Source organism: Lynx rufus, unplaced genomic scaffold, assembly GCF_022079265.1.
Source record: "Lynx rufus isolate CCGP_SWC_20201006 ecotype Redwood Valley unplaced genomic scaffold, mLynRuf1.p SCAF_34, whole genome shotgun sequence".
Taxonomy (NCBI): domain Eukaryota; kingdom Metazoa; phylum Chordata; class Mammalia; order Carnivora; family Felidae; genus Lynx; species Lynx rufus.
Genome location: NW_025814850.1, coordinates 3,209,421 through 3,236,804, shown reverse-complemented (window position 1 = coordinate 3,236,804; position 27,384 = coordinate 3,209,421). Strand labels below are relative to the sequence as shown.

General features: G+C 54.8%; 1 protein-coding gene across 1 annotated transcript in view; it reads left to right on the top strand.

The window, feature by feature from the left end:
* MAP3K14 (mitogen-activated protein kinase kinase kinase 14) overlaps nucleotides 1–27,150 on the top strand; it is a 44,111-nt gene extending 16,961 nt beyond the window's left edge. Inside the window, exons 2-16 of the mRNA XM_047093282.1 lie at nucleotides 6,984–7,256; nucleotides 8,392–8,461; nucleotides 10,069–10,279; nucleotides 10,389–11,006; nucleotides 12,177–12,314; nucleotides 18,409–18,538; nucleotides 18,725–18,856; nucleotides 19,363–19,467; nucleotides 21,111–21,274; nucleotides 21,548–21,698; nucleotides 22,646–23,020; nucleotides 23,230–23,336; nucleotides 23,767–23,911; nucleotides 25,043–25,143; nucleotides 25,478–27,150. Of these exons, the coding sequence (XP_046949238.1) occupies nucleotides 7,004–7,256; nucleotides 8,392–8,461; nucleotides 10,069–10,279; nucleotides 10,389–11,006; nucleotides 12,177–12,314; nucleotides 18,409–18,538; nucleotides 18,725–18,856; nucleotides 19,363–19,467; nucleotides 21,111–21,274; nucleotides 21,548–21,698; nucleotides 22,646–23,020; nucleotides 23,230–23,336; nucleotides 23,767–23,911; nucleotides 25,043–25,143; nucleotides 25,478–25,642 (2,865 nt within the window). The 5' untranslated portion in view covers nucleotides 6,984–7,003 and the 3' untranslated portion in view covers nucleotides 25,643–27,150. The remainder of the gene's footprint in view (nucleotides 1–6,983; nucleotides 7,257–8,391; nucleotides 8,462–10,068; nucleotides 10,280–10,388; nucleotides 11,007–12,176; nucleotides 12,315–18,408; nucleotides 18,539–18,724; nucleotides 18,857–19,362; nucleotides 19,468–21,110; nucleotides 21,275–21,547; nucleotides 21,699–22,645; nucleotides 23,021–23,229; nucleotides 23,337–23,766; nucleotides 23,912–25,042; nucleotides 25,144–25,477) is intronic.
* The last annotated feature ends 234 nt before the right edge of the window (nucleotides 27,151–27,384 follow it).

Below are 27,384 nucleotides of genomic sequence, written 5' to 3'. Positions count from 1 at the left end.
TTTTCATTTTTTAAAATGTTTATATTTATTTTTGAGAGAGAAAGAGAGTAAGAGTGCGAGCAGGTGAGGAGCAGAGGGAGAGGGAGATACAGACTCCGAAGCAGGCTCCAAGCTCCGAGCCGTCAGCACAGAGCCCGACGTGGGGCTCGAGCCCCTGAACCGTGAGATCATGACCTGTGCCACTGACTGAGCCACCCAGGCGCCCCTAAACATTTTTTTTTTAATGCCATTGTTAATTTAATTGACCCACGTGTCACACGGATTCCTGCATCTTCCATTGTTTCTTGTATCTCATTTCTCTGGCTTACGTTTCTGCTTGCCAACGCACATCCCTCGGGGACTATTTCAGTGAAGGTAGCGCCGTCTTTCCTGGAATTCTTGTTTCCACGTGTACGTATTTATGTGGGGGTTTTGTTGTGGTTGTTTTAAGAAAATGAAATGGCCTGTTACAACTAATCCGGTTGAAAGTCCTGACATCCCGGTGGTGTAACTCGACTAGAACTCTGTCCAGCGTATTGCTGATTTCGCCTTTACTGGAGATCCCTCATTTTTGGCTCTCGTGCTTCCTGCCTACCCAGGCTAAGAAATTATTGTGAACAGTGGGCCAACCCTGTGAGTAAAATAGAAGCAGGAATAGACACATGGGTAAAATCCTGCTCAGTTCCTTGATATTCCAGGTACTTCTGCCAAGTTTTTTTTTTTTTTTATGTTTATTTATTTTTGAGAGAGAGAGAGCAGAGGAGGGGTAGAGAGAGGGGGAAAGAGAGAATCCCAAGCAGGCTCCTTGGTGTCAGCATGGAGCTGGACACGGGGCTTGATCTCAAGAACCGTGAGAGGGGCGCCTGGGTGGCTCAGTTGGTTAAGCGTCCGACTTCGGCTCAGGTCATGATCTCACGGTCTATAAGTTTGAGCCCCGTGTCGGGCTCTGTGCTGACAGCTCGGAGCCTGGAGCCTGCTTCGGGTTCTGTGTTTCCCTCTCTCTCTGCCCCTCCCCTACCCTCTCTCTCTCTCTCTCTCTCTCTCTCAAAAATAAACATTTAAAAAAAATTTTTTTTAAGAACCGTGAGATGGTGACCTGAGCTGAAATCAGGAGTCAGATGCTTAAACACCTGAGCCACCCAGGCAGTGGCTCAGCTTTTGTTCTAGAATGGAACTGGGAATACTTAGGTCCTAGGGGAAGGGGGCAGAAAGCTTGAGCCCTAACCCCATGGTAGATACTCTAGTTGTGTAAATTGGGCCTCATTTGTTTCCACAGGCAGCTTATCTCTTAGAGCCTTAACTTCTTCGTCTATAAAATGGGAATAATGTCACCAACGTTGCAAGGTTCCTGTGAGGTTCCTCAATAAAGGAGACAAAGCACATAGTACAGGCCCTGGCATTTAGGGGACACTCACTGAACGCTTGTGGGGTGAATGCAGGTGCTTCATTGAGGGGATCGGTTATAAAGGATGGGTGAGGGCCAGACAGTAATAAAGGAAGAAGGTATTGTCTACTAGAGCAAAGGTATTGTCAGAGTGAGCAAAAGAAAAGAAACAGAGGCTTACCCATTGCTGCTGCGCTCAGGCAAGTGAAAGAGACAGATTGGCTGGGACAGAGGCTGGGGGTAGGGGAGGTTAGGGAGAGCGGGCAGGGTAGAAAGGGGAGCCGGGGCTGAGTGTACATGGGGATCTCTGGATCTGCCAGGCCAGATGGCTGTTTTTGCCAGGCCTGCTCACGCTGCCTTGCACTTGACCTTGGTTCCCCTTCCTGCACAGCCCCTCATTCTTGATAGGCAGAGGCCAGCCCAGTGCGGCCTAGTGGCCAGGCAAGCTGAAGGCTCAAAAGAGGAAGCATCAGAATAAGATTGGTTTTCAACTAATATCTTATGAAGGAAGTTGAGTCATTCTGCTTCTGCTATGTGTCCCCTCTGGGCATTCAGAAGAGGATAAGTTTGTACTTCCAGATGAAATAGTCATGACAGGGATTTGCCCCGGTCTGCCCTGGTCCTGCAGCGGACATTTCCAAGATGACCCTACGAAACGGAGATTTTTATTTCCCTTTTATATACAGAGAACCGAGGCTCAGTGCGTTGAATGCCTCAGCTATGGCTGGAAACGTTGACTCTATGATGCCAACACGGAGAAGTCCATTGTCTCAGTGATGGCATTTGTGAGCCAGGCGCAGGGCAAGAAAACGAACTCTGATCCAACATCTTCTGTGGGCCGGGCAGACCGCCTGGCGTGTCATGTACACTACCTCACCTGGTTCTCAAAACAAGTCGGGAGCAGCTAACAGAAGAATCTGGGTGGTCTGCTCAAGGTTGAACATGCAGGCTTGGAGAGAGCCACGTGGGTCCAGCCCCACCTCTGCAGCTTGTAGCTGTGCGGCTGTTCTGGCCGGCACCTCTGCAGCTTGTAGCTGTGCGGCTGTTCTGGCCGGCCACTGACCTTCTCCAAGCCTCGGTCTTCACATCTGAAAATGAGGTCAATAAGGGTAGGTGCTTAGTGAATATCGACAGTGTTGATTCCGAATCGGTCATCCTGCCCTCCAGTGATCCTGACGAATCAGTTGCATCTGGTTGGGGAACAAATCTAGTTGGGGAACTAGAAGGAACCTTGGAAGATTTCCTAGGTCACTGGCTTTCAAGCTTTCTTCCTCAGAAGAGAGGACCTCGGCTTCCACGGAAATCCTGGGTGGATGAGAGAAAGCTGACCATGTGGGGCTCCCACCCACCTTCTTTAGCGAGCACCTCTTTCTTAATGTGAACCACGTTATCATTTGCATGCTTTTAGCTCTTTTATATATTGGGCATTGAGCTAGGATTTCATTTGACAAAATGGTCTCACTGCCTTTTTTTTTTTTTTTTTTTAAGTTGCCAAAGCTAGAACTCCTATCCTCTAGTTCCTAGTCTGGTGTTTTTACTGTACTCACTAAAAGAGGGAACTGAAATATGATACATTTTAGAAAGGTTATCATCACTGAAGATCAAATTAAAGCATATTTTCGGACCTTCCAGTTAATCGGCAATTCATTTAGTCTAAATTCCTGTCCCAGGATCCCAGAAACAAAAATTTTGCTGTTGGAGAAAACATTACTATCCTAGCCTTAAATAAGAACTGTCTGTTAGGACTTTCTGCAGTGATGGCGATGTTCTCTATCTGCACTGTCCAATATGATAGCTAGTGTGACTGAGGAACTGAGTTTAAATGTGATTGAATTTCAGTTGATTTAAATGTAGAGAGCCACATGTGGCTGCCATTTTGGACGGCACAGCCTTACAGTATAGAGCAGGGGTCAGATGGCAGTCTCTGGCCCCTTGGCATCAGAATCACCCAGAGAACTTGTCACAAGTACAGATTCTGGGCTTAACGCCCAGCAACTGATTCAGTATGTCTGGGGCGAGTGCATTTTAAAACTCATCAGGCCATTCTAACTTGTAGTCGGGTAGGAAACTGCTGTGTTTTTGAGCTCTTCCTTGACACGAAGAGCAATGCCAAAATCAGGCATTAACCCTGGTCTTGATCTTCTGGAGAGACTATGGTAACCTCCTGGGGAACGTCAGACCCTTAAAAATTATGATGGAAGCTGTGGACCTCTTCTCTGAAAAAATACAAACTGTAGTTTCTGCGGTTCACAGACCATCCTGAAGCTGTCCTTGAAGCCACATTAAGAATTCCCCAACTCGGCTGGGGCACCTGGGTGGCTCAGTCGGTTAAGCAGCCAACTTCAGCTCAGGTCATAATCTCACAGGTCGTGGGTTTGAGCCCCACGTCGGGTCTGATACTGAATAAATTCCACACCTTTCTTTCCCCTTTTGTTCGTGGCCTTGTCAGTGAGCTGAGTGGGTGTGGCTATTGCCAGGGCCCACGTCTTCAGCCCTGCGAGAGAGCAGAGGGGCAGAATGCATTTGAGACCTGAGTGGAGCTGGGGAGGGCGTCCAGACTGAGTAATGGATCAGGATTTTGACAAGCCTTCAAAGGCAGAGGCGCAGCTGGCCCCCACTCAGTCTTCACCCCACAAGCTGCAGGAGAGAGAAGGGGCAAGGCTGTAGGGCAGCGGTCCGGGGCAACAAGCCCAGGGCTGAAAATGCCACCCGGCCAGCAGTCCCAGGCTTCATGAGAACCCCGGTTTTTTGTAGGCCAGGCCCCTTACAGAAGTAGGGAAGGAGGCGGGGGGGGGGGGGGCAGCAAGCGTGTGTGAATGTGTAGGAGACCTGCCGTCAGGCCAGAGTATCCTGAGAATAGCTTCTTGAACTTGGAGGCTGTCAGCGAGGGTCTGAGTCACGGTCACATGGCACAGGAGAAGCCATACAGCTCCCAGGCCGTGATTTTGTGGCCCTGGGAGGTGAGGGTCAGCCTGTTTTCCCGTGCCCTTCACAGGTTCAGCTGCCAGCTGCTGGGTTAGTTTCTCAACGGCCTGCTTGTTCCTCTCTCTGCCTGCCAGGCTGTGGGATGAGTCATCAGGGAACTGCAGAGGAGGCCCTTAGCCCGGCTGCCTCAGCCTCAGCTTCTCTGGGCCTGGGGAGCCCAGCATGCTCATGGCGGGGGATCAGAGCCCCTGGCCAGCGGCCCAGCTAACCCCCAAGGTGAAAGGACGGCTCCTGGGGGAGAGGGGCCGCCCCCCAGCCTCTCTGGAGGGCTCTAGCTCACGATGAGCCATGTCAGACAGAGACAGCCCCGTGAGCCCAACGCAGCCAGTTCTCAAATAGCTGGGTGCCCCTGCAGCAACCCCTGACAGCTTGGCCTCATTTGTCTCACTCCTCAGATGGAACTTTCTCTTTATCCCTGGTGCCCGGGATCATCCTGTCTCTGAAGGTCATCCTCTGATTCCCCCATTCAGCCAACATCGATCGTCTCGTCTGTGCCCCGCCGTGCTATACTCTGAGGGCACCATTCCTGCCTTCTGACCAGGCAGGGCCGTGAGTTTCCCCCTTGAGTTTGCCTGTAGCGCAGGAGACTTGGGGAGGGGGCAGTACAGCCTGGAGCTGGAGGTTCCAGGCTGTGGTCCTGCAGTGCCGCAGGAGGCTGGGTGACCTTGGGCGAGTCTCCACCTGGTTTGCATCAGTTTCTTCAAGTGAGAATGAGATTAAAGCGCTGCTGAGGTCCCTGCAGGCACACCTCTAGTGGTGCTAGGTCCGGAGGGCTTGGGGTTCGTTTTTTGTTTGTTCGTTTGAATGTTTGTTTGTTTGTTTATTCTTGAGAGACAGAGCATGAGCAAGGGAGGGGCAGAGAGGGAGGGAGACACAGCATCTGAGGCAGGTTCCAGGCTCCGAGCTGTCAGCACAGAGCCCGATGCGGGGCTCGAACTCACAAACTGGGAGATCGTGACCTGAGCCGAAGTCAGACGCTTAACCGACTGAGCCACCCAAGTGCCGCGGGGTTTCTTTCTAAGACCCCATTTTCCCTGGTAAAGAAGCTGAGATAGGTAGGCACTTGGAAGTCAGAACACCCCTTAGACTTCTTAAGGTCATCAGGTAACAACGAGACCTCCCATGCAGCCTCCTCAGCATCCGAATTCGGGGTCACACCCGAGCATCTGTGCTGAAAGCTGGAGCTGCTCTGACTTCGAAGCCAGCAGACCCTTGAAGGCAGAGATGAAAGGATCAAGTTAGTAGTGACCAACAAGCCCATCCCACCCTCACCCTCCCGCTCAGTGGAGCTGGTTCAGTGCTTTGTGGCCATTGCAGGGAGGCAGACTCCAGAGGAAGAGGGCTTCGGCCTTGAGATGCCCAGCCCCCCACCGTCCCATGTCAGCTTCTAGCCACCCAGGGCAAAGGGCCAGCGGTGTAGAGGTTCGCCTTCACACGGCCTGCCTTTCTGCCCCACGAGCACATGGAGGCGTGTTCCGGAATGAGTGCACTTACAGCAGGGAGCACTCCCATCTGTTAGCAACGGCTTTAGACCAACCTGCCAGCAGAGAGCACTTAATTAAAAACCTGTCTGAATGTGATGCCTTCTCAGGCTTGGTCTAAAGCAAGTCATGACCCAGGAGGGACCTACGCTTTGGGAGTCCACAGTCCTAGTCTTTAAAAAGGTTCCCAGATGGGAGCAATCCCAGATCGGTGCAGATCTCTTTCCTGACAGTTCTAGTCCACATGCCGTTTGCACAGATTGCCTCAGCGCCGGGCTCCCACCCCCTTGGGGCTTCCAGGGAACACACAGGGCCGCTGGAGAGAGAGCCCAGAGAGTTGAAGCCCTGTGCTTTGTCTTCAGATTTCTAGAGGTACAGGTTGGTGTTGGGGGCTCTAATACAAATTCCACTACTAATGTTGCCTGGAAGAATGAGGATACGTAGGTTGTCGGCAAATGAGTATTACAGATGGAGGCATGGCAGTTCCTTCTGGAAGGCCACAGACAGATGTGTCCTGGGAAAGGAGTCGAGTGCAGGCACTGTCATTTGCATGCTGATTTTTAGACTTTGTAACATTTCGTGTGTGTGTGTGTGTGAGATGTATATATGCACGCATAAATCTATATATACACACACACATACATTTATCTACCTCCTGCAAGAGAACAAAAACTTGATTCTCCCCATTTGGAAAAGAGCCATCGTGGCCAGTGTAGACATGTCCTCTAAGAAGGCAAGGTTTGTGTAGAGTCAGTGGGGTAACTGGCAGTTTTGGAGTATGGAATGTACCACCGTGTTCTGAGGGAGCAAAATTCACCATAAAATGAACCACAGAAAACGATTCGGCCAGTATTTGTAAAAGCAAGAATGAACCAATCCCAGATGTCGGTGCCGTGGTGGTTCTGGAGGAAGTGGGCTGGAATCCTCCTTGTGGACGGAGTGGGGGAGTCTGTTTGTGGTGGTGTGCTGACAAGACCGGGGGTGGGGGCCTGTGCCACAAGGAACAAGAAAGGTTGACTCCTTCGTCACTTGGGCTGTTTGGAAGATAAATGTATGAGGCAGAGAGCCTTTCCCCCTACTTTTCTCCTCCCACCCAGCCTGGCCCGGGGCCCCGTGGGATCCGAGAGTGACCTGCTCTGCGTCTGGTCCCTCAGGGCGAGCGTGAGCCTGGGAGATGGCAGTGATGGAAATGGCCTGCCCAGGCGCCCCTGGTTCGGCGGCCGGGCAGAAGGAGCTCGCCAAGGCCAAGGAGAAGACACAGGCGATGGGCAAGAAGCAAAACCCCGCTAACAAGCTCGAGGCCGTAGAGAAGAGCCCTGTGTTCTGCGGGAAGTGGGATATCCTGAACGACGTGATCACCAAAGGCACAGCCAAGGAAGGCTCCGAGGGAGGACTGGCCGCCATCTCCATCATCGCGCAGGCCGAATGTAAGGGCCCGGGCTGGGGACAGAGAGGGCAGGTGGGCGGGCCTACAGGTGGGCACGGTCCCTGCGCCAGGGTGGCACGGCGCAGGGGTGGAAGGTCAGGGCAGCGGCTCTCTGAGATTTTCACAAGACACAGCCTGGGGGGTAGGCCAAGAATGAGTCGAAGCAGGAGCCGTAACGGTGCCGGGGAACGGAGCACAGAAGGGAGGAGTGGCGCAGGGAGGCTTTTGCCCGTCACGACCCGAGCAGGGGAAGAGAGCTGGGAGGCTTCACAGGTCCTAGGGCTCTTGGCAGGATCGTCTGGCAGGCCATTAGCCTTGTGCTGTGACCTTGGGCAGCCTGAGCATCTCTGGAGAGGCCCCAGACAGGAAAGGCCAGGTCTCCTGGAAAGCCCCTCTGGGGCCTGTAGGCCCTTCACCACCTTCCATGCTGAGGTGGCCCCACCCTAGAGAATGAACACCTGCTCTTGGGCCTGCTGAGCCAGTTGAGGGGACATAGGCCACTCCAGGGCGGGGCCTGGTCTGGTCCTTTCTGCTTCCACCCAAGATACTTCAAAATGACTCTGCCTGGTGACTGCCACCAGAGCCTGAGAAACCCCCAGGTGCCTGGGTGAGGCCAGAAGCCCTCCTCTTTCTCTCCCCTGCCCTCCAAGAGACTTTCTCGGGGGAGAGCCCGGCAGCTTGTGGTGGCATTTTCCCACCTATACACATCTTGCCCTGAGTTCCGCTTCCTTCTGGCTGGTTTTTGAGAAGCAATGAGAGAATACAAATTAAAATGGAGTGAGCGAGATGCCCGTGGTCATAATACACGCATTTACACACATAACAGACGTCCACAAGAGCTGATACTTACTGAACTGTTACTACGTGCCGGGCACTCTGTTGGGTGTGTCATGTGTTATATAGATCATCTCAGTTAAGGGCCACGGTGAAGTGAGGTGGGCACCCTTATCACCCCCTATTATCAGCATGCCCTTTGCTCTTGTTGGCAAGGGGGGTGGGCCAGCAGGCAGGTGGCGAGGCCGAGGCACGGCAGCCCAAGAGGGTATCTGTAAAATGTCTGTCTCCTCAGTGCCGAGTCCCTCTTCTTCCTCTCCTCCTTTCTGCCTGTCCAACCTCTCTTTTCCTTGACTCACAAGGTGAGAACAGCCAAGAGTTCAGCCCTACCTTTTCAGAGCGGATTTTCATCGCCGGGTCCAAACAGTACAGGTAAGGAGGCCAGCTTGCATGGGGCCCAGGGAACTGAAACCGCGTCATCCCTCCTCCCCCAGCTGCTCGCTCAGGCCGCTCCCAAGTGACCCCTGGCTCCCTCCTCCAGCACCTGTGGTTCAGCTCTTGGAGCCCGCCCAGGTTTTCCTGGCTGAACCGCTCTGTCAGCCAAAGAAGCTTTTCAAAAGCTTTTCATGGCGTGTGGATGACTGCCTCTGGGTCCCATCAGCTTGACGTTTTATTTTTATTCTCCTCGGAGTCCTTGCTGCTCCCCCTCGTTTCCCATCAATAGGGAGGGTGCTGGGAACAGGAGTCTTTTTCCCACTGGTGCGTGACCATGAGTGCAGGCACCGAGGGGCCGCTCGAACTATGAGAGAAACCTGCTGGTGTCTTTTCCCCTTCGAGACACACCCAAGGAGGGATGAAGGTTTGGGATCAGAAAGGGACCGACGGATTCACAGCTGGGGGGCCCCGTGGAAAGGAGGCTAGAAGGGGGCTCAGTCTGCTCCCCGGGCTCCCCATCCCCAAAGATGGTTTTTGGCCAACTGCAGGTTGAACCTGGAAAACAGTTCCCTCCTCTACCAACAGACGGACTTTTTTATCATGGGGATTTGGAAAGCGTTCGTGATGAAAAGGTTGTGGGGAAGGCTGCTGCTTTTGCACCAGGAAATGTTCGGTGTTTGATCCGATTCCTTATGCCGCCCCAGACGCCTTTCGGCCCAGAGTAGGGGGTTTCTGATGGGCCCATTTCTTTCAGGTGCCTGGGAGAAGCCCATAGGCCTCTAGCAGTCCCCCCCACCCCACCCCCCACCCAAGACTGGTGTGAGTCTGCCTCCTTTGCGGGGGGCAGAAGATGAGGCCATTTGGGGGGGGGGGGCAGCTAAGGTTGCGGCTTTTTCAGACACTATTCTGTGGCCAATGCCTTAATGCCTGGCAGGGGGAAAGCCAGCTTGGATCCATGGTGGTAGTGAGCCTGTAGGCTGTCGGAGGAGGGGAGGCTCCCCTGATACCAGGCATCAGCCCAGCCACGGTGTCTGTTTATACAGCAACTTACATTCCCAGAAACCAGGTATCTCCAGGAACCAGTGCCGGGGGGTTGGTGCCCAAACTCAACCGTCCCTCCGTCCAGAGGCAACAGAAACAGACTGTTGTCAGAGCTGAGAATGCCCGCTGGGGAGTGTGGCCCTCCTAGCCACACGCCCCCCGACCCCGGGACCTCTCCAGGGGCAGCCCACCCTGGAGAGCGGTGAGAGAACCTCACATCCTCCCATTCCCGGCACCCCCCAGAGAGCCGTGTGCACCCCATCACGGTAGTAATAGCTGCTGTCTATCGGAAGCTTGCCTTGGGATCAGGCGCCGAGGTAGGCTTTCTAAATGAGCGGTTTCCTTTAAACCTCATCTTCCTCTGCATGGCAGGAAATCCTACACCCATTTTATAAATGAGAAAATGGAGGCTCCTTGGGGCTTAGGAACTCACCCACGTTCACACAAGGACTCCCTGGGCTGGGATCTGAGCTCAGGTCTCCACGACTCTAACTGCAGTTACCCGAGCTGTTCCGCCTTCCTGCCTCCTCACACTCGACGTGCGTATCCGTCCCTTTTGACAGCCAGTCCGAGAGTCTCGATCAGATCCCCAACAATGTGGCCCACGCAACCGAGGGCAAAATGGCCCGTGTGTGTTGGAAGGGGAAGCGTCGCAGCAAAGCCCAGAAGAAACGCAAGAAGAAGAGCTCCAAGTCCCTGGCTCAGGCGGGAGCGGCCTTGGCCAAACCCCTCCCCAGAACCCCGGAGCAGGAGAGCTGCACTGTCCCCGTGCAGGTGAGCCCCGCCAGCGCCCCCCAGACCCCAGGCTCGTGGGGCCTTCGGGACGGTGCCCGTGCCTCAGCCTGGCCCTGTGTATTACTGCCACCTGTGTTTTCCCCCACAGGAGGATGAGTCCCCACTGGGCCCCCCATATGTGAGGAACGCCCTCCAGTTCACCAAACCTCTGAAGGAGCCGGGCCTCGGCCAACTCTGTTTCAAGAAGCTCGAGGAGGGCCTGCGGCCGGCACTGCCTCGATCAGAACTCCACAAACTGATCAGCCCCTTGCAATGTCTAAATCACGTGTGGAAACTCCACCACCCCCAGGATCTAGGCCCCCTGCCCCAGCCCGCTCACCCCTTCCCCTACAGCAGACTGCCCCATCCCTTCCCGTTCCACCCTCTCCAGCCCTGGAAACCTCACCCCTTAGAGTCCTTCTTCCTAGACAAACTGGCCTGTATAGACAGCCAGCAGCCCCTGTCCGGCCCCCACCTGGGCAAACTGGCCTGTGTGGACGGTCAGAAGCCTGTGCCCGGCCCACACCTGGAGCCCGGGTGCCCGTCCCAGGGCCCGTATGACAAGTTTTCTGTGGAGGAGTACATGGTACACGCCCTGCAAGGCAGTGTGAGCTCAGGCCAGGCCCACAGCCTGGCCAGCCTGGCCAAGACCTGGTCGGCAGGAGGTTTCAAGCCCCAGAAGCCCAGCCCTGAAACGATGGACAGCGAGGGGGTCCTGCTTACAGAGGTAAGCCATCCCCCAAACACAGGTACATGTACCACCGGCTCTGGGGCCCAGAGCAGCAGCCGGCCGTCAGGCGGGACCTGTTCTGGGTGGGGGGGGGGGGCGAAGCATCACCTGCCAGACCCTTTTTACTTCCCACCTTTGCGGGGAGTCGGGGCGGGGGGGGGAGTGGGGCGGGGCATAGTCTTCACTCTGTATCGAAGTATCTGTATCGTCATCAGATAGTCGGAAAGTGCTCATCCCTGGCAAGAGGCGGTATCCCCTGCTCCACCTCCAGATCATTCTTCAGGCTTTTTAGATATTTCTGCTTTGAGTTCTTCTGAAGTTATTGCCGAACTTATTAAGTTATTGCTGAAGAGTGTGTGTGTGTGTGTGTGTTGAATGATACACATACTGAGAAAGAGGAATAAGCAAGCATCAACTGCACATGTTCCCTCCTGACCCCTGCTATGAAAGGCGAGGATTTTGACCATCTGCATATCCCCCTGGCCTTCCTCTTTCCCTCCAGTGCTCTGCTGGAGAGCTTTATAACTCTAAGATGATTTTACCAGACTTCAATTTCTGGGGTTTATTCCATCCATCTTTGACATGATCCCTTGTCCCCCACCCCTCTTCATGGTCCCTTCCCTTTCTTCTACCTTATAGCTTCGGAGCTATACTTTTGGTCATGGTTGTTGATAGTTCCATTTTTTTAAAGTTTGATTTATTTATTTTGAGAGAGGGGTTGGGGGCCGGGGGTGGGGCAGAGAGAGAGGAGAGAGAATCCCATGCAGGCTCCGCCCTATCAGTGCAGAGCCCCGTGCGGGGCTCAAACCCATGACCTGAGCCAAAGTCAAGAGTCAGACGCTTAACCGGCTGAGCCTCCCAGGCGCCCCGACAATTCCATTTGTGTCCCACAACCGCAAGTCTGGGGAGAAGGATCTTTCGCCACAAGGGTCGGCTTAGCTTGGGCAGCCGGCGAGGCTGTCCACTGCCTTCACTTTTTTCCTGTAACTCCCTCTGGTCCTGCCCCTGCAGAGCCCTGCCTCAGACCCGGGGGTGTCTTTGGTGGTGAGGGCTCTGCCCCAGCAGCCTGGCAAGGACGACCAGCCAGAGAGCCTTCCTCACTGTAACCCTTCGTCTCGCCCACTGCCCTGGTCACTGAAACTGGCTTCTGTCTCCTGCCAACCCCAGAAACTCAAGCCGGTGGATTATGAGTACCGAGAGGAGGTCCACTGGGCCACGCGCCAGCCCTGCCTGGGCAGAGGCTCCTTCGGAGAGGTGCACAGGATGCAGGACAAGCAGACTGGCTTCCAGTGTGCGGTCAAAAAGGTAGGCCCGAAAGAAAAAGGTGCGCCTGGGCTCCGGGGGCTGCAGAGGGAAGCCAGGCAGGTGGCCTGTTGTGTTCCTTCTGCTTTCTTTCAAGGGCAATCACAGGGCAGCCATGGCTCTGGCTTGTTAACAGAGCCTGGCTGTCGCTGGGCACCCTGGGGTCAGCTGGAGCCGGAAGGGAGCAGTCTCGGTCACATGTCCCGGCCTGGGAGCTGCACTTGGTGTGCGTGTGTCAGATGGAGTATGCAAGTGTGCACGCGTCCTGGGCCACTCCTGATGCCGGGGCCCTTAGGGCAAGTCCAAACCTGGAAGGTGTTGGCTCGTCGTGCAATTCGTGTTGAGCTGAAACCCCTAAACCACATAGTGGGGCTGCTCACGCCTGGGCCAGAAGGTAAAAACCACCACAACAATAACCTGCCCCTAACGGGTGCCTCTTGGACGAGGCCATGCGCTTGGGACGTCAGATCTGATTTCGGTTTGGGCTCTGCCTCCTGCTGGCGGGAATAATAGGTCCTGGGAGGTGGACCTTATGAGGAAATGAGACTTAGCAAGAGACCCAGGCTTGGCTAGCTCCAGAGTCTGGCTACGATCCACTCTGTAGGAAGTGGGCAGGGGAAGAGACTCATGGTCCTGGGAATCGACGGGAGCAGGGGCGTGAATCGCCTCCCCTGCTCCCTCGTTTCACCAGGGTAGAACCGGGGACCGGAGAAGGTAGCGTGCCTTGTCTAGAAGCGTAGAGCTGGGCCTGGAACTGAGGCCTCCTTGTGCCGCAGCAGAACACAGACTTTGGTGCTGGCCCTGCTCCCCTTCAGGTGTCTTTTCTCCTACCCCCACCCTCAGTTCACCTTGACTGGAAGCCACCTTGTCCTCGTCCCAAACTCAGCCTCAGAGCTAGCGCCCAGGACCGCAAGAGGCTGAAATGAGAAACGTTTCGAGGGGCCGTTTTCTTGGCCCGTGACAAAAGGAAATAAGCTAGCTCCCCGGTAGACCTTGTTTTCAAGCAGGTCTTGTCAGGGACCCTCTGCTCCCCCCAAAGGGAAGAGGACCAAAGGCACGCTCAGCCCCGCGGCTGCTTGTGGCTTTCAGCGGTGAGGACGCAAATTGTGATGTGAATACCCTGAATACCCTGGCTTCCTTGGCTTGTAGGTGGGCCGGGATGTTACAGTTGGAGAGCTTGGGCCCCCGGATGATGGGCTGAGAGGGGGACTATCCGTAGGTATTACCCCAAACTTCAGACACACTGTGTCAACGGAGCGGGCCCCACCCCCGCCTCCCCCCGCCGGCCCAGGCACGTGCTGAGTGCCCGCCAGCGTGGGCCGGCATTTCCCACTGGGTGCCAAGGCCATGTGCCCTCCCCGGGCCATCGGAGAAGGCTCAGCTGTCCCTCCTGAAGGCTGGGTGGGAGGAGAGCGAGAGTATGAAGTGTCCTGGAGTCCAGTGCCCAGCGCTAGGGGAGCTTAGTCACTGGGCTTCTCAGCTGTCGCCCTGCTGAGGTTCTCCGGGGTCCCAGGCAACAAGGAAAACAACCCTGATATAGTAGAAGACAGATACTCCATTTCTCACCTCCCCAAGGCAGGCGGAAAAGCTCCAAGCACAACGAGTAGGCTCCCCAGGGCCAGAACTGGCCGCTTCCAGAATCTGCCTCCCCGACCCAAGAGCTCAGTGGGGTGGCTTTGGGGCTGCCCACACAGCTGCCATCGGGTGGGCAGACAGCCCCTCCTTTTTCTCCTTTTTCTGGGGGGGGGGCGGGATGTAGAGCAGGCACTGGGGGAGGGGGCAGGGATCAGAGGTCAGAGCGGGTCTGTGCACTCTCCAGTGTTCCCTGAGGAAGATCCAGCATGTGGAACAACAGCACTTCCTTGGTCCTCCTTCTAGAACATCCATGGCCTCGGGTCAGATGCTGACTGGTCACAAGTCCAGGGTTTAACGCACGGGGGTCTGTTCACTTTGTTCAGGCCTTGTTTGATCTTTTAATGGCAAATAAACACAGGCTCATTATAGAAGATTTCAAAGGATACCCCAAAACACAAAAGTCCTTGTTGCCCAATCCCGTTCGCAGAGGCAGCTGCCCTTTGACATCTTTTTAGACTTTTTATGCATACATAAACATGTAGTTGCTTTTATTAAAACGAGACTACTCTAGAGGCTGTCCTGTGCCATATGTTCCATGTGATCGCATATCGTGGACACAGTTCCTTATTGGTACATCCATGTCTCTCTAGTGCTTTTTATCAGCCGACGTGGAAGTTTGTATCCTCGCCAGTGGATGAATTTATAGAACGTGTGAACTCCTGGAACTTTGTTCAATGGTGTATCTGTGTGTGGCACACACATTTTGGATGGGGAAGCGTCCGTTATCATGTATCAGGTGTTAAAGACGTCTGTGGCCCAAAGAGGGTTAAGAACCATTCATTTAAGAACATCTGGCTCCTGCATGGAGTTCTGGGAGCCTCCTTTTGACTCTGCCTCCGATCGGGTTAGTGTGGCCTTGGCCCAACCCAGCCGTTACCAAGCACCTGGTCTGTGCCAGATACGGCGCCAGGGGCTAGAGGCAAAGCTGCGGAATCCACACCCCCGGAAAGGCTTGGCGACGTTGTAATGGGGGATGGACATTTACATGGCATAAAGGTGGTAGAAAGCAGCCGTCAGCAAGGTACACCAGTGAGGGCAGCCTGGACGAGCGCTGAGAAGGGGATCTAGGACTGAGGGGAGAGTATCTCCATGGCGACGAGGAAATGGGGGGACCCCTCTGTTTATTTGACTACTGTGCGCCCAGTACTGTGAGTTACTTTTCACGTATCTTACGTTCCCGGGATCTTTAAAAGAATTTACAGAATTGCTATTTTCTGCGTTTTTACTGATGAAATAAAATGGATACAAATACTGACCAAGAGGGAGAGTTTTAAGAAAGAAAAGTCAATCCCCAGTGTCAGCATGCAGGCAGTTAAGCGGGGGAAGTGGCTTGTGGACTTGGCAGTCAGGGGATTGCTGACTGCGCTCCCACCTACACGCTCCCGAATGTACGTGAGAACGTCCTGGATGTAAGAGCTGGTACTCCTGGGAAGGCCTTCGGTGAGGCGGGGCAGCTGGCACCCCAGAGTCAGGCTTCCCCAACCAAAACCCCACCTCTGAGACTTCCTACCAGTGACCTTGGGCAAGTTATTTGTCCAGACTCTAGCTTCCTCGTCTGTAAATTGGAGATAATGAGAATACCACCCCATAGGCTATTGTAAGATGTAAATAACGAATGCTCATAAAGTGCTTAGAATGGTGCCTCGCATGTGTTCAGTGGGCAGTGAATATTAGTTTTTGTGAACACCCTCACCATAGTCCAGCCCCTTGCTTTAACAGATGAGGACCCTGAGGTCCAGGGAGGAGAGGTGGGCCAGCTGGGCGGCCGTGTGCTTTCTCTCCAGCTGCGCCGCTCGGGACTGCCCTTTCTGCTTGCTCTCCCTGGGGCTAGCACAGACTTCTAAATCACCTTGTGTTTTGGAGTGTCCCCTCTGACCCGCCCCCACCCGGGTCTGGGTGAGAATTGAAAAAAAAATTTTTTTAAGATTTTCATTTTTATTTTTTTTTATTTTTTTTTAATGTTTATTTTTGAGAGAGAGACACAGACATAGTGTGAGCAGGGAAGGGGCAGAGAGAGAGAGAGAGAGAGGGAGACTCGGAATCTGAAGCGGACTCCAGGCTCTGAGCTGTCAGCACAGAGCCCAAGGCAGGGCTCACAAACCGTGAGATCATGACCTGAGCCAAAGTCAGACACTTAACCGACTGAGCCACCCAGGCGCCCCCTAAAGATTTTTATTTTTAAGTAATTTCTACACCTAATGTGGCTTGAACTTACAACTCTGAGATCAAGAGTCATGGGCTCTACTGACTGAGCCAGCCAGGTGCCCCTGGGTGAGAATGTTCTCAACATTACTGGAATACTCCAGAGGACTTATGGATTTCTTAAAAGTTAGGGCAGAGGTTCCCAGCCTTTCTCGGTTTGCAGCCCTTAGTGTCAGTAATTTTTCATGACACCCCAGGCCAAAACAAATACCTAAAAGTTCCATTTATTAAAGTAATTAGGTCAAATAATAGTGTTTTTCCTAACAACTTAGTAGTTATTTGAATAACAATACACATAAGTTGAAAGGAAATTTCCTTCTGTTCTTAATCATAACTACTAACGGGATGTATGCCTCGTTGGGCACTGCACAACTTCTCAAAATTTTGAAATCAGATCAGACATCCTCAGCTTCATATCCTGCTTCCTATCCCCCCCTCAAAGTACTTGTATCCCCGCAAGCTCCAAAAACCTAGCTTCGTAAAGATACATGGAAAGAATGGAGCGCAAGCTAATGTCGAAACTGAACTAGCTTGAGGGAGTAATTTACGCGGTGTCCCACAGATAGCCATCATCCCTGCTCCCCTCAAAAGTAAAACATCTCGGGGGCGCCTGGGTGGCCCAGTCGGTGAAGTGTCCGACTCTTGGTTTCGGCTCAGGTCATGAGCTCACGGTTTCGTGAGTTCAAGCCCCATCTGGCTCTGCGCTGGCAGCGTGGAGCCTGCTTCGGAGGATTCTCTGCCCCTCTCCCCCTCGTGCTTTCTCTGTCTCTCTCAAAATAAATAAACTAGAAAGAAAAGAAAGAAAGAAAGAAAGAAAGAAAGAAAGAAAGAAAGAAAGAAAAAGAAAGAAAGAAGAAAGAAAAAGAAAGAAAGAAAGAGAAAAAGAAAGACAAAGAAAAAGAAAGAAAGAAAGAAAGAAAGAAAGAAAGAGAAAAAGAAAGAAAGAAAAACATCCTGCAGCACCCTGCCAAGTCCTCTGGGGTGCCCCAAACTGCTTCAGCTCCGTTTGGGAGCCCGAGAGTTAAAGACCTTTGCTAGTACGAGTCCTGATGGTGAATTCATTCCAACTCAGGTTCAGAGCTGGAAACGCTGACAAAGAGTCAAAATTTCTGCAAGTTGATTAACCAGACCAGATACTCTGTAACCAGAAGAGAGACATTTTCCACTGATAGGCAAAAGTCCAAAAGCCCCACATCGTCAGGGCTCCTGCCAAGTCAGCATGTCTCCAAGCCAGACTGCCAGGTCCTGAGTGATTTCTTCCAGGCTGGTTTTGTTGCCACCGGCGCCCCCTGGTGGTACCTGTTAAGACTAACAGGAGAACCAGCGGCAACCGGAAAGGAGAGGACAAGTGTCTGTTAGGACTTCTAAGTGTTTAATAAGTTGCTCTTATATGAGCTGGAGGGAGGAAGGGGGCAGCTAACATTTCCTGAGCACCCGCTGGTTGCGAGGCCTAGTGCTGGGTTATCATCCCTCCAAATCCTCACTCTACGCGGGAGCAGATGCCACTGTCATCACCGTTTGCCCATGGAAACACAGCTTAAGGGACACACTCTACCTTTGGAAATGGCCAAGCCAGAGTCTCAGTCTAGGATGATTGTATCCTAGGCCTGTTTCTTCCCTCCTTGCTGTGCTCATCCCTACACAAAGGAGTGGGTGGTCCCTATGGGAGGAAGAAGCCTCCTTTTGCCCAGATCCCGGGGAAACAGCTGCAAACAGAATAAACAGGCACTGCTCCGTCTACATGGGCACTTTAGCCTTCAGGGGAAAGACAAATAATTACGAGCTGAGAAAAGTGCTGAGGATCCAGAGGCACTGACAGAGCCAGGATCCTTGGCTGCCATCGGCTCTGGCTACAGATACGATGGAAACCCAGCCTCTGAAGAGTAGACGTGGATGTTGATAAACAGAAGGTCTCATGTCCTCGAAATGGCCCAGACATTTGGGCTGGGGCAAAAAAAAAAGTTCTGTGTTTGGCAGATTTGAGGGTGGGAGCGTGCCAGGAGCCTGGATAAGGGCTGTAGTCTTTGTGATTCCGTGTATTTCCACACACATCAGCAGTGCAGAATTTTAACCAAGCACTGGATGTTGAACCTGACCCCCCAGGGTATACAGTTTAGTCTCTGTGGCTCCAGTAGGCCCACCAGGGCCCTGCCTGGCCTCAGAATCGTCACTGGGAACATCAGCAGTCTCTGTGCAGGGGCACTGGGGAACCAGCCCTTGTCCCTCACCCTGACTCACAGCTACCTCTGCGCCCTGCCAGGTGCGCATCGAAGTGTTTCGGGCAGAGGAGTTGATGGCATGTGCAGGATTGACCTCACCCAGAATCGTCCCTCTGTATGGAGCTGTGAAGGAAGGTCCTTGGGTCAACATCTTCATGGAACTCTTAGAAGGTAAGGAGGCAGGTTCAGAGCCAAGGGTTGACCTTGGTCCCCAGTTATTCCATTTTTAATCTCTTGACCCTGCGACATCAGCCGGAAAGGCCTACTTTCCACCACCTGCCCTTTGAAGGCCTTTGCCCGTGGCCTGCTTGCAGGCCTGGAAATGCACCATGTAAAGACTGGCCGTTGGTCTCCTAGGTGGCTCGCTGGGCCAGCTCATAAAGCAGAAGGGCTGTCTGCCGGAGGACCGGGCCCTTTACTACCTAGGCCAGGCTCTGGAAGGGCTGGAGTACCTTCACACCCGAAGGATTCTGCACGGAGATATCAAAGGTGAGGCTTGTGCCCCCACCGCCCTGGTCCCCAGCGGCCTCCTCCTTCCTTACCTCAACCTGCCTGACTTCCTCCCAGATCTTCTGGGCCTGCCTGACCGTCCCCAGTGGCAGGTCCCACATCAGGCTGGCAGGGCTGTGCTGGCAGGAGGGGGAAGTGTGTTCCCCAGGCCCTTAGCCCGGCACCCTAGTTGCCAGTGGGCAGTGCCTGCAGAGAACTGCAGATGGAGTTCCTAAGCACTGGTGACCACTGGGGGAGGGTGGGGGCAGCAGAGCTGAGTGGCAGTGTCCCAGGAGTAAACTGTCCCCAGACCTCAGAGATCCGCCTGCTGCCTGCCTCTAGCCCGAACTGATAAACCTCCTCCCTTCCTTATGACTAATAAAACTAATCAGAAGCAGGCAGCTGTCATGTAGGGTCAGCCAGAAACTGCCTCCCTGGAGGTCCAGATGGGGCTGGGGCCTGGAGTGACTCACCTGTTCCTCTTCTTCTCTGGGGTGGCCTGGCAGCTGACAATGTGCTCCTGTCCAGCGATGGGAGCCGTGCAGCCCTCTGTGACTTCGGCCATGCTGTGTGCCTTCAACCCGATGGCCTGGGGAAGTCCTTGCTCACGGGTAAGCCCCGCCTCCTGCCTCCCTCCCCCACGATGACAGTCACCACTAGCCTTCACGAAGCATTAGCCTTCTCCTGTGCTTTCTGTAATAGCAGTCAGAGGTGTGAACCCTTTTTGTCCACAGTATTTCAGCCCATCAACAACCCTAGGTTAGCAGAAAGCTTTTGTTACGCTTAAATGCAAGAATGAGTATCAGGTCCTCGTTTCTGATATTTCTGCTACACAGAGAAGGGAACGGAAAGGCTGGCCGCCTCTCATCCAGCCTTTTCTGGGTGGCTCGGTTCCCAGCCTGTGGCCTCAGCCGTCCTGGGCCTCTGAGCACAGTTTCTGGAAGCACAACACGAGGGCTGACCAAGAGACCTGGGCTCTGTAGCTGGAGAAGCATCTGTTTTTAACTTAAATCTTCTGATTAGTAAAGTAATCCACATCCATTGTGACATATTTAGCAACTACAGAGTGAAGTGGTGTAGAAGAGGAGGGAAAAAGGAGCTACCCTGTTCCTCTTGCCCAGAGACATAATCACAAACATTGTAGATCACTCCTTCCATCTCCTTTTTTTCTTCCTGTACCTCGTTAAGGCCATTATAACACAATTCTGCTCTTTTTTCATTTATAGCGTTCTGCATAAGGTTATTTCCTCTTGACCAAAGGAAAATCAACCTCTTATTTATTGACAGAGAGAGAGAGAGAGAGAGAGCAGGGAAAGGGCAGAGGGAGAGAATCCCAAGCAGGCTCCACAGTGTCAGCGCAGAGCCCCATGTGGGGCTCAAACCCACGAACTGCAAGATCATGACCTGAGCCGAAACCATGAGTCAGACGCCCAACCGAGCCACCCCGGCACCCTAGGCAAAAACCTTTTAGAAGTGATTCTCTGACAGGGCACCTGGGTGGCTCTCAGTTAAGTGCCAGACTTCGGCTCCGGTCATGATCTCATGGTTTGTGGGTGCCAGCCCCGTGTCAGGCTGTGTGCTGACAGCTCAGCGCCTGGGGCCTGCTTCAGATTCTGTGTCTCCCTCTCTCTCTCTGCCCCTCCTCTGCTCACCCTCTCTCTCTCAAAAATAAAAAGCATTAAAAATTTTTTTAAGTGATTCTCTATCATTAGAGGACTATCTTGGTCATTCTGAAGATGTATATTGAAAACAGACACCTGCCTGTATTATGAAAATAATTTCTTTTCTAAAACCTTTTGCAGAAAGTAGAACTAAGCAAAAATAAAAAATACAGATCACCAGAGTGGGGGAAACAACTTCCTATCTGGTATCGATCCTTCTAGTCTGCCTAGAAGTTTGTTTGGTTGTTTTTTTGTTTTTGTTTTTTTCACTTGCTAACATTGCGGGAACATCATAACCATTAATTAGTCTCCTGCCACATAATTTCGAACTCCCAGGCCCCTCCCCAGTGTTAAAAAGCACTCTAAGAGTTTGGGCCATATTTTGGGTGATGCCTTCTTTGTGCCAGTCTCCAGGGGAGCCCCTGACTTAGCTCATCCCCGGCAGATTTGAGCTGGAGGCTTTCTCTCTACTCAAGGCCCATTAACAGAGACAAATTCAAGGTATCCCGGGAATTGACTGGTGTGGTCACTGCCAAGGCTCTTGCCCCCCAGAGTTCACGGTTGGCTTTTCCGCCTCACCTCACCCCCCTCAGGGGACTACATCCCTGGCACAGAGACCCACATGGCTCCAGAGGTGGTGATGGGCAAGCCCTGTGACGCCAAGGTGGACGTGTGGAGCAGCTGCTGTATGATGCTTCACATGCTCAACGGCTGCCACCCTTGGACCCAGTACTTCAGAGGGCCACTGTGCCTCAAGGTCAGTGACAGCATGCGGGAGGGCCAGGAGGCCCACGGGCCCGGGGCTGCAGACTTGGGGCGGTCCCCATTTTGGCTGCTCTTCCGTGGCCGATGGGAACAGGAAGAGGCCTCATCGTAAACGTGGGAGCCTCACTAAAACACTTGCCACCCAGATCGCTGGGCCCAAGGGGACATCCCAGGTGAAGGATCTCCTTAGGTTCATGGCAGGTCAGGGCTGTCTTCCACTCGTACGCTGGGTGCTGGGAAGTGAGCGTTGCCTTCTGACCCACAGATTGCCAGCGAGCCGCCGCCGGTGAGGGAGATCCCACCGTCCTGTGCCCCTCTCACGGCCCAGGCCATCCAGGAGGGGCTAAGGAAAGAGCCTGGGCACCGCGCGTCTGCAGTGGAGCTGTGGAGGAAGGTCAGCCTGGCCCTGCAGCATGGTAAGAACCCCACACTGGCTGCAGGGGTGAGAGAGTCAACACGGCCCATACCGACCCAGCACCAAAGAGATTCTCGCTGGGACATGCCGGAGGGCCCTCACTGCAGGGTCGTTTGCAGGAGAGGAGTAGGCTCAGTGGCGGGTCCCTTGCTGGGAGACTGGAAAGGCCAGAGGCAAGGGTGGTGGGCAGGGTGGGCCCCATGGAGCACCACGCAGCAGTTAAAGCAACCCAGTGGCGCAGAGCAACCTGGCTGGATTTTGAAACCGTGGTGCGCTGGGCAAAAAGGAGACGGACAGAGCGAGGCCTAGAACACAATACCTTTTTTGTAAACGAGATATTGAAAAATAAAAACAACACACAGTTTGCAAGAACACGATCGAACCCAAAGTGACACAGCAAATATAATAGAAGGTCCCGGGGGGGGGGGGGGCGGTGCAGGGGAGAGGCAGTGGTTATGGGAATGAAAGGGGAATACATAAAACAGGAGAGAGATCCTGAATGCCCCCCCCCACAAAACATAGATGAACTGCCCCCCCCCCCACTCCAGAGAAAGCGTGGAGTGTGGGGAAGAAGGGCTAAGAGAGATGGGGGCGGGGCGGGGCGGGGCGGGGCGGGTGGTCAAGGAGGCCAGCGTACATGGGAACTCAAAGTTGGTGTTACCTCGGAGCTGTTTTTAAATCTTTACCATTTACAAAGTCCTTCTCTGGAGCCAATTCTGGCATTTTTAAATTTGTGATGGTTACCTAGAAGGAAAATAGAATAAAAGACAGAAATACCATCCTGCTCCCACTGTGGGAGGCCATCTTATGGAAGAGGCCGCCTCCGAGACCTCAGCGTCCCCTAGTGGGGCAAGGGCCCTCCGTCACTGCTTGCCTCCAGCCCTCTGCTCGGGAAGGGCCACCTGGCCGGGCCTGTTTCCACCTCACCGCCTGTGCTCTGTTTTGTAGTGGGAGGTCTGAGGAGCCCTTGGAGAGGAGAGTATAAAGAGCCAAGACAACCGCCGCCACACCAAGCCCATCCGCCGCCCAGCCAAGGCCACTCTCCCCGGACGCCACAGGCCCAGCCGAGGGAGCTCTCACCTGGGGCTCCGGGGCCCCAGCCAACCGAGGACACGACAGGCGGGGCCCCTAAGCTCCAGCCTCCTCTACCCCCAGAACCCCCAGAGCGGAACAAGTCTCCAAGCCTGAACTGGGGCAAGGAGGAGTCTGGAACATGGGAACCATTACCTCTGTCCTCCCTGGACCCGGCCCCTGCCAAAAACCCCAGCTCGGTGGAGCGGAAGGCGACCTTCCCAGAACAGGAGCTGCAACAACTGGAAATAGGTATGGGCGGCCACGGCTGCGACCTCTGGGTCCCCGCGCACAGACCTGGGCCTCCCCCAAGGCCCGGGCTTCATCCCCTGCGCAGCCAGCGTGCACTTTCTTCTAGGCCCTTCCCTCAGAGGTCAGCTCCTGCGGTCCGTGCAGCCCCACACACAGCTGGGCCGGGCCACTCCCGGTCTTCCACAGCCATCCTCTGCCTTCCTCTCCAGAACTGTTTCTGAACAGCCTGTCCCAGCCGTTTTCACTGGAGGAGCAGGAGCAGATTCTCTCGTGCCTCAGCGTCGACAGCCTCTCTCTGTCAGACGACAGCGAGAAGGTAAGCCGGCCGGGGACCCAGGGCCGGGGCACGGAGCTTTGTGTCCAGCTGGTGAAGGGGCTGTGTGCAAGCAGCGGCGAAGGGAGGCTGGTGGGGGGTCACCCCTTCCTTTTGGAAGGGCTCCCCACCGGGGCAGGGTGTCACGCTTGCTCAGGATGAGCCAATCCGTCTCCAACGCACCTGGGGAACTGGGGAACCGTTTGGCTACTCGCGATTGTGGGGATGGAGATTTGGGCTTGGGGCCCCCTAGAAGTACTCTTCACCCCCCACTCCAGACCCCAGCTTAGCCCCAAAAGTGCCCAGTGGGGCCACGCTCCAGCCCGGGACACGAGCGGTTCCTCGCCCCCGAGCCCTTCCGCCCCAAGCCCCATCAAGGCCACAGATGGTTCCCCAAGCCCAGGGGCCTGAGTTGTGCCCCCTCTTGTTTCAGAACCCGTCAAAGGCCTCTCAGAGCTCGCGGGACACCCTGAGTTCCGGTGTGCACTCATGGAGCAGCCAGGCAGAGGCTCGCAGCTCCAGCTGGAACATGGTGCTGGCACGGGGACGGCCCACCGACACTCCAAGCTATTTCAATGGTACACCCCAATACTTGCCTGCCCAGCTGCCCCCACAGCACCTGATCGGCCTGCGACGAGGGAGTCCGAGGCAGTTTATGTCCCCCTTCTCCTGGCGCAACGGGGGAAGGGAGAGGAAGGCACCGGGCGCCCGGACTGGAGGAGCCTGGCCACGAAGTCGGTCTAGAGCAAAGGCCCTGATTGCCCCAGAGCCTTCCCTGGTGGGGCAGTCAGTGAAGGACCTGGCCCCTCATGGGTTGCCGATGGAGTTCTAGAAGGCCCCTACTGTGGGGCACAGAGCGGTCTCTCCTGGCCTAGCGTCAAGAAGTAAATAATGCCTTCCAAGGGGAACAGGAGGAACGAGGCCTTATGAGCATTTAAAAAAAATTTTTTTTAATGTTTATTTATAATTTTTGAGAGAGAGAGAGAGAGAGAGCACAGGTGGCAGGGGGGCAGAGAGAGAGAGAGAGACACAGAATCCAAAGTAGGCTCCAGGCTCTGGGCTGTCGGCTCAGAGCCCGACGTGGGGCTCGAACTCACGAACCGGGAGATCATGACCTGAGCCGAAGTCGGCCGCTTAACCGACTGAGCCACCCAGGTGCCCCGACCTCGTGAGCATTTTGATCGAGAACTCCGCAACAAGTTTGCTGGGATCCTCCTCTGGGATTTAAAGTCATTAAGACGAGAAAGAAAACATACATGGACTTGTTTTCAAGGGTGGCTGCGTAGGCTATGTCGTGATTTTGATAGAACGAGGGTTTCATCAGCTCCCGCTCTTACCAGGGCCGGTGTGACACATGGCATCAAGCCCCCGTGGCCTGGCCAACGGCTGTCCCAACTGAGGGGACATTACAGCCTAAGTTGCCCACAATCTAATTTAAGAGTCTCTGTTTCTACTTCCTTTTTGCTTTGTGTGCAGGTTGGAATGCTAGTTCCCCATAAGAGCCAACCTTAGCTCTTTGCATTGTGCAGGCCAAATTCTAGATGTTGACAGAAAATTACCAGGAAGAGCTAGCAGGCGTAGAACATTAGGGCCACTCCAGCCTAAATGTCACATCGGCTTCCTCACAGCCATCCTGCGTCCCTCTCCGTGGGGCTCCTTACAGAGAGCCAGCAGCCACTCTCCTGACGGTCACCTTGCCTGCCTTCTAGGTGTGAAAATCCAAATACAGTCTCTCAACGGCGAACACCTGCACATCCGGGAGTTTCACCGGGTCAAGGTGGGGGACATCGCAACAGGCATCAGCAGTCAGGTAAGGGGACAGGTGCACACTTAAGAGGCAGAGTCCCAGAAGTCAGTGTACCTGGCCCAGCCCTCCAGGGGGAAGGCTTTTGAATAAGTAGAAATGGCACTGTAGGGAATAGTTGACTTCGGTTATCCCCCAAGGGCTCAGGGCAAGCCCCCCGGTGGTGACTGAGGGGCCCCAGGACCTACCCTTGGGCTGGTTGAGATTCTCCAGAAAGAAAGGCAAGAGTATGCCTTCGGGACAACCCACCTGGCTGGAGAGAGACCTCCGCTTTGCCCTTCTGGGCAGCCCCCAAACCCCATGCTGCTGTCTCAGGCCTGCTGGTTTGCTCTGCCCCCAGATCCCAGCCGCAGCCTTCAGCTTGGTGACCAAGGACGGGCGGCCCGTGCGCTATGACATGGAGGTGCCAGACTCGGGCATCGACCTGCAGTGCACCCTGGCCCCTGATGGCAGCTTTGCCTGGAGCTGGAGGGTCAAGCATGGCCACCTGGAGAACAGGCCCTAACCCAGCCTTCCACCACTGGCTCCGCTCCACCGGAAGCGGCCTGCCTTCTTGGTGTCAGTGCCGCCCCCGACACACGGGCTCAGCCTGCTCCCGGGGACCTGCCATCCTGTGGCTTCACTGGTGGGACTAGGGGTGAGCAGAATGCCTCCCAGGATCTGCTGTGTCCTGCCTGACCCTGCCAAGAGAACGCCCGGTGCCCACGTGAGGAGGAGGAAGGAGGCAGGAGGCCGCTCCCCATGGGGAGCCAAAAGGGTCTTCTCTGCTCTGGTCCAAACAAGCTGGCCTGACCTGCTTAGATCAGTGACCACTTGCTGGCAGTCAGGATAGAGCAGCTTCCGGCCTGGGTCAGGGAGGGGTGGGCGAGCCCCTCGGCCTCCAAGCAGGTGTGAGGGTGTCGAGTGTCCCAGGACCCACACCCAGGTCCAATGCAGGAGCGGGACGGCAGGCGTACCCACCCCCGGATTAGCAGGGAGCCCTCTGACCCCCTTGCCTGGCCATCGAACCCCCCTTTAGACCTAGCAGCTTTTCTGCCAGAGTCAGGGAGGGAGGAAGGCCGGACACTGGAAGTCTCCCAGGGAGAACTCGCTCGTCATGTTGTTGCAGCATAGGTCCTGAGCCGAACTCCGCTTCAGCCAAGGACCAGAGGTGTCTTAAGTGAAATGGTTCTCAGTCCCCAAGCACATGTCCCTTTGCCGCCGGCCACCAGTCTTCCCCAGAGCAGCAGGCTCTGAGTCCCAGCACTGCTCCCGGCTGGCTGGCACTCAGCCCCCTCATCTGTCAAAGTGAAGGGCGACGGGAGCCCTACCTGGCAGGAGCCGTCTGGAGCTGGGGTGTGGCAGATGTGTGAGAAAGCAGCAGCCGCAGGCACCCCCCCATCCACCCCACCCCCCATTCCTCCCGGCCACGGCTTGGAACATCATGCACACCAGCTTCCTGAGACACAGCCCCGGCATCACACTCACACCAGCCCCGCCCTGCCCCTCGTCCAGGGACAACTTGCCAACTGCACTTTGCACTCTGATGACCTCAAAGCACTTTCACGGCTGCCCTCCAGGAGGGCAGGTCAGTGGCTCTGCACGCGCTAAAGCAGGCCAGGAGATGGGGTGAAGGGATTCAAGTCTTGACCTGTCTTTACGCACACGACCCCTCAAACCTCTGTTTTTCTTTAAGATGAGCCCCACCCCCCACCCCGTTGCCCCAGCCCTGTCTTTTCGTCAGTGGGGGTGCTGATCAGGACTCATGTAGCATTAATCAACTGTGAATCATTGTGTGGGGGCCTGCCAGCCTCCGCTTCTGAGGGTGAGGGGTGGCCCCTGAGATCCCTCCTTGGGAGAAGCTCGTCCCCGTGTCTTGCCAAGGCGGCGTCTGTCCAGCTATCCACATCGAGCCATTCTCCTCCCCATGGAGGGACCCCCAGCCCCCAGGACATGAAGATCTCCAGCCTTGGTACTGCAGAGTTCAGGTTGTAGAGAACTCTTTGTAAGCAATAAAGTTTGGGGTGACGACAAGCGTGTTAGGCCGTGGCTGTCCCCACTCTCACCTGCCTACTTTACAGATCCTAACCGCTGCCTCCCTTTGCCTTCTTGGTGGGATCTTCCCAGGTCTGCCCTTTATTGTGGGCAAGGACTGTTTTCAACCCTTGATCGAGGTCACTCTTCCCCCTTCCCCCTCCCAGTGGGAGCTTCCAGGCCTCCTTTTGGCCTATCTATTCAGACCAGTTAGGCAAGATGCCCCACCTGGTG